Source organism: Dichomitus squalens, assembly GCF_000275845.1.
Source record: "Dichomitus squalens LYAD-421 SS1 unplaced genomic scaffold DICSQscaffold_20, whole genome shotgun sequence".
Lineage (NCBI taxonomy): Eukaryota > Fungi > Basidiomycota > Agaricomycetes > Polyporales > Polyporaceae > Dichomitus > Dichomitus squalens.
Window position 1 is genome coordinate 5,049 of NW_006766902.1, and position 6,064 is coordinate 11,112.

The 6,064-nt window shown below is 54.2% G+C and overlaps 2 protein-coding genes across 2 annotated transcripts; both read left to right on the forward strand.

Moving 5' to 3' along the window:
* Positions 1 to 1,671: 1,671 nt before the first annotated feature.
* On the forward strand, positions 1,672 to 3,229 carry DICSQDRAFT_62807 (cation efflux protein; the record flags this gene model as incomplete). The annotated part of the gene is made up of 4 exons (XM_007366713.1): positions 1,672 to 1,916; positions 2,063 to 2,172; positions 2,236 to 2,775; positions 2,835 to 3,229. The coding sequence occupies 4 exons, from the start codon at positions 1,672 to 1,674 to the stop codon at positions 3,227 to 3,229; spliced, it is 1,290 nt and encodes a 429-aa protein (XP_007366775.1).
* An 838-nt stretch (positions 3,230 to 4,067) lies between these two features.
* On the forward strand, positions 4,068 to 5,458 carry DICSQDRAFT_171076 (uncharacterized protein; the record flags this gene model as incomplete). The annotated part of the gene is made up of 5 exons (XM_007366714.1): positions 4,068 to 4,445; positions 4,506 to 4,988; positions 5,050 to 5,194; positions 5,252 to 5,322; positions 5,384 to 5,458. The coding sequence occupies 5 exons, from the start codon at positions 4,068 to 4,070 to the stop codon at positions 5,456 to 5,458; spliced, it is 1,152 nt and encodes a 383-aa protein (XP_007366776.1).
* Between the last annotated feature and the right edge of the window lie 606 nt (positions 5,459 to 6,064).

The following is a 6,064-nucleotide window of genomic DNA, read 5'->3' on the forward strand; positions in this document are numbered from 1 at the left end:
ACCATAGCAGAACTTGGACATCCACCACTGATACCACTATTCTTGAGCATTATCTGGATATTGTACCTCTGTATCACTACTGAAACAAGCACATTGTAACAACTTAAAGTCTTCTATCACATGTTATTGCCCTTCTTCTAATAGACTATAAAGCTGCTTCTACAGCCTTAAAACAGACTGGTTTACAACTAGTGTATGGTTGTCTATGATAGATATTATTACATAAGAAGTATACAAGATGTGTGACTGATAAAACACCAATTGCTCAAATTGAGGCCTGAGTATACTGAAGTCAACATGTGAAGTCCAAGTTGTGGCCCAAGTACCCCAAGTACCCCAAGTATATAGACTTGGGTCAAGTCCATGTACTTGGGACCAAGTACATGGACTTGGGGCCAAGTACACAGACTTGGGGCCAAGTACATGGACTTGAGGCCAAGTACACGGACTTGAGTCCAAGTACACGGACTTGAGGCCAAGTACACGGACTTGAGTCCAAGTACATGAACTTGGGCCCAAGTATGGGTCCAAGTCCGTGACGTTTTCCTGATGTGAGGCCATCCTACTTGAGGGATTAGAGCATGCTACTATCAAGGCCCGCCCAGCCAAAATAATGACAGTTACTGCTATTATAGCCTGTCTTCGGCGCTCTATATGAGCCCGATGGATTGCTTGGTGAATTTTGACAGCTGCTCTTGTGTAGACCACGGTGAAGCAGGGATGAAGCAGAGCCCATCTGATAAGCCATAGCTATTGGTATACTAGATACATGTACGAGTTCAGGGCGCTTGTCTCCTCCGGATTTCACGGATACTCCGCTCCTGTAACTCTAACTCGCGCAGAAATTCTCGGAAGTGCCGCCACGTGACAAAATGCCGGTGACTCGTAACTCCAACTCTTTGCCGAACAGGCCCTAAGCCTTGCGCATGCTTTTGTGCGAACCAGATGATGGAGACAAGGATTACAATGAGGATAGGGTAGCAGATTGGGAGCCAGGCAAGATGATAGGACGCGTGGTGATCATCGATTCAATACGACTGTTAATAAACCTCGGCGGCGTTAGAAAATCTTCTTAACAGTTAATAACGCTAGAGTTAATAACAGTTATTAATCCCGGTTAGAAACGGCCTGATTCGGGCGCCTGTTCATAACTCTCTGTTCGAAAACGATTCTTTTTCTAACCATACCCTAACGTCATTGGCAGAGTGTTCACCGCCCGGGTCCTCCACTGGCATCGCCGCAGCTTGGTCGTCTCATTCCTTCGTGCAATAGCCACTGTCCGCTCTCAGTAACTCCCCGACAATGGTGCTCAATCAGTCTTCGCCCACGACGGCGTTTTCGTACCCACGACCTCGCTCCGCCACGGCTGCGCCCTGACGTGGAAGCCATCGTGCCACGACACAAACAGAGATGCTCAGGCGCTGTGCCGCGTATCGAGCCCACTCTTCCCCGCCTTGTGTCTCTCACTCCTTCAACCGGACATTGCGTCTCCCTACCCTCGTATATATACCGCAGACACCGACGTCATTCAGCAGTGTTTGCTGGCGCCGCCGGCCCCGAAATACAACCGACGCGACCCGTGCGATCGCGACCTACACCTTCTCTCGGACTCGCAACCCACCTTCGAGTCCTGCTTCCCTTGCCTCTCTCTTCCTCCTGCCAGCAACTCGTATGTCGACACTTACCACGCGCCGTGCGCACTCTACGCAGTCTAAGGGCAAGGGGCCCGAAGGCGGCACGGAGTCGCACGACCACGACCACAGTCACGATGCCCACTCGCATGCGCACTCTCATACGTACTCCCACTCTCACGGTTTCTTCAGGTCTCTTGTGCACAGACATGACCAAGGCGAGGATGGACACGCGAAGGATCCGGAGCAGATTGTGCAGGCATTGAAGGGCGAAGGTACGTCGTCGTGTCGAGCAGCCACCCAACCCCCCACCCATCTGTCCGGATTCATTCAGTGTTCTCCCTCCCCACCATGACCGCCTTGGCTTTTATCATGTCACACTAAGCGTGTGCTGACTGGCCCTCCGGTAAACAGGCGACCGAGGTAGCAAGATCACATTTCAGCCTCACCTCCAATGTCGTCCTCACAGGCGCGAAAGGCGCAGCCGGCTGGTACATGAACTCAGCCGCGCTCCTCGCGGATGCCGGTCACTGTCTGGGCGGTGCGTCCTCTCTCCTACCCACTGCCGTCAAGCTCAAAGCGAACGTAGTCCGCCCCACATAAGACCTCATCAGAGATTTCATAACGCTCTTCAGCTGGCGTCTCTCCCGCCAGCCGCCCTCGGAGAGGTATCCGTACGGGTACGGCAAGTTTGAAGTCCTGGGTACAACCGTGGTCTCTATCCTGCTCACCGGGGGCGCGCTCGGCATAGGGCTCCATTCGTGGACCTTGCTAATGGAGGTCCTGTCGACCGCGACCATAACTATGGGCCCGGGGCCTTTGCACGATGTCCTGGCGCGGATACTCGATGTTGCGCAGGCCGTACCCTCGATCGCGGCGGAGCATGCGCACGTCCACTCACATGGTGATGGAGGACACGGAGATGGGCTACTGGACCCGAACGTGGCGTGGTTCGCGGGGGTGAGCGTGGTGGCGAAGGAGTGGCTGTATCGCATCACGAAGCGGGTCGCAGACGAGGAGCGGAGCCTGGTCCTGCTCGCGAATGCGGTGCACCATCGGAGCGACGCGTTTGGGAGCGCGGTCGCATTTGTCGCGATCCTGGGCAACTGGTGGTTCCCTCAATTGCCTTTGGATCCTATAGGAGGTGAGTCATGATAGGCCTCCCTGGCTGTATTCGCGATATCTGACGGGGTGTTGCGACAGGCCTCATCGTGTCGGTGCTCATCTTCCAACAGGGCTGGGGGCTGCTCAAGACGGCGTTCTGCCAGCTCACCGACGCAGGGGTCTCGCCCAGGACGAAAGCAGTTCTGTTCGACGCCCTTCGCCCTCTCCTTCCCTCTTCCTCCCCTTCTGATGCTACGCTCTCGGATGGGCAGTCACGACCTACCACGCAGACGCTTTTAGGCATCAGCGACCTCCGGGTGATGCGCACTGGGGCGAACATGTTCGTCGACCTCACAGCGCACGTGCCCGCGCAGCTGAGCGTGAATGAAGCGACGGCCATCGAACAGCGCATCCGCGACGCGCTTGTGAAGGTGCGAAGGGACGTGAAGGAGGTGAGGGTGCGGTTCTGCGCGGTTGCTTCGGAGGAGGCTTGAGCTTGACCCCGAGAGAGAGTACTGTACTATGGTGTATTTTGAACCGTAATTTTATGACTCTGTCTGTGTTTTTGTCTTCATTATCTATGGGAGGATGCATATTGGAAGGCGTTGTGAATGTTTGCCAAGGCGGGTACTTGAAAGTTAAGTGAACCTGTCGAGCGCTTCGATGTCGGAGTGTGGTAGCACAGCGTGAAGCGTCAGATTATGGAAGAAGGGGAACATGGACAGGATGAGCGCATTCTCAGCAGATTCCCATTACATTCCCCCCAGATTCCCGCGGTTTGGGGAATATGAATGCAATGACTACGTTTCCCACCATATCCTCATCATGTTCCTCACATGTTCCCAGCGCATTCCCAGGAAGGGGAATCTGAAGGTCCGAGGTTGAAACACATATCAATGGTATTCCTATATGGCATGACCGATACCAATCAATACACTAGTGTCTAAGTGATCGCGGCATTGATATCCCGCCTACGCGCGTGCTCCCATTATTTTGTTCGCGAGCTCATGCCACTGCTCGCACATCAGCAGCGCTGGTATTGTTTGAGGTAAGTCATGAGCAGTATATGTACAGAGGCGGAGCTACGTTGACCATGGCATATAAAGCGCATGATACATGATCATGCATGACGTCGACCTGAAGGAAACTGAGAGCTCGAGATGCCCTATAGGACTGCCGCCGACGTTGAGAGTAGTTGGCTTGCTGAGGTAGGCGGAGCTGCAGGCTGAGCAGCAATTCCTGCGACGTCTACAGAGCTTAGGACTAGCATGTAAAGCTGAGGAAGAGAATATTCACCGTCAATTCCCTTCACCCATACACCCCATACCCATCATGGCTGACCTAGGGGCGACACCACCGACCACGATCCGGTTTAACCAGAATGTGCAGCGCCTAGATGGCACAATTGAGGAATTCCGGGTTTTCCACAACGCGTTCAAACGGAACGAAAAACTTACGTCACAAGCTCTGCTCGTTCTGCGCGAGGAGAACAAGGGGCTGCACGAGCAGTTGAAGATCGTGATAGAGAGGCTGGCCTTTGTAGAGGCCTTCTGTGAGATCGAAGAGGATGGCGATATCGGAGCGGAAGAGGATGGTGAGGGAGCAGAGGCTGTGGGAGAGAACTCAGGCGAGCCACCGTCCGAACCTCTCCCGGACAGCATTGCTGCAGGCCTGGAAAGCAAAGAGCTGGCAAACATGATCCCAATCAAGGTGAGCAGTTGAATATGTGTGCGCATGGGAAAATACTTACAATGGCGCAACCTGTGATAGGCTGTGGTAAACGACACATATGAGCTCCTGCTGGGTGTTCGAAACCTGGCCAAGAAGAACATACCGGGCTACCCTTCCAATGATGAGGAGTGGCCGACTGATCCTGCGACTGGCGCGCGCTACCTGCGCTTCAATTGGGCCTTGTCCGCGACAGACCCTGTCAATGCTGCCGGGATTGGCCAAGTCAAGAACACTGTCCGCGCATCTGGTGCCGCACGCAAGTTTCAATGCGCGCCCTACCTGGCAAAGGTTCAGGACACTCACCTCCTGGGGCGGATCACTACAAAATTCGAGTACATTGCGCGTGAGTACCGGCTCTATCATAAGAAGCCTGTGCAAACGCACCGTACGAGACATGGTGGTGAAGACGGGGTGGGGGACAACAATGGTTTTGGGTGTAACAATGAGGACGAGGAGGCTCCGGAGGGAGAGACAGAGACGGTGCAGCTGGAGCGCAGTGTTCAACGTGCACGGGCTGTTGCGGTGAGCAGTATTGCTAAGTGAAAGGCACATTAGGAGGGCACTGACGCACCCTTCATGCTAGGTTGCAAAGCAGCGGAAGAGGAAGGCGCAGAACACGGCATGGGGCGATCTAAAGTATGACATGGCATATCTTATCAACGCACAATCGGACCATGAAGACGAGTACAAGGAGGGCAATCGTCCTCCTGGTGTACCTGTCCGTTACCGTCGATGCAGGCCGTGGTGGCACAGTGCCTTGGTAAGCACATTGATGATGGTTTCAGAGGACTCGACCTCGAGCATGGTCATCTTCACGAGTACATTGTCGATGGTGTCAGAGGACTCAACCTCGAGCGTGAGCGGAAGCGGACGGGGGAGGAGAGTCAAGTATGAATGCTTACCGGAGTGCCTTACAGCTCCAGCAACTCTATGACGAAGTCAATGTGCAAGCGGATCCTGCCCCAGATCAGGCCCAATGTTGCGGCGACTAGGCGCGTAGACTCGGGTCGACGTTCGGCGACAACCCCGTAGGCGAGCGGCAAGGAGCCGAAAGGAAAAGAGAGAGATAGGGAGGGATAAACGTATCAAGAAACTCGACGAGGGCAGAGCGGCGGCCGGCACGAAGGCACAGGACCGACGAAAGCTAGTCTTCACGCAAACAGCGACAGACTAGTCCCAATGACCAAGTTATACATTAGCAATCAGAGAGAGATACAACGCTATGGTCACTCACCTAGTCCCAATGACCAAGAGGTCGAGATGGGGACTAGGGAGCGCCTAAGGGGGTCCTTATATACTCGAGGGGCTGCTTAGCAACCAAAGACAAGGTGTTACGACTGACTGTCGAGCGAGTAAGTGGAGACGAGCGAGGCAGGCAGGAGCGCCGACGAGCTCTGATCGCAGTGAGACTGGAGCGGAGCTCAACAGGCAGGACTGGAGACAAGTTGTGTATTGAGCGAAGTATCTACAGAGCGAAATACACGATGGCTTACCTGGAGACAAGAGGTCGAAACTAGAGTCTCCAGGTAGCAAGGGATCCAGCTATATACAGGGAACGAACAATGGGCGCTAGAGAACAATAGCGTCGCCATGGGTAC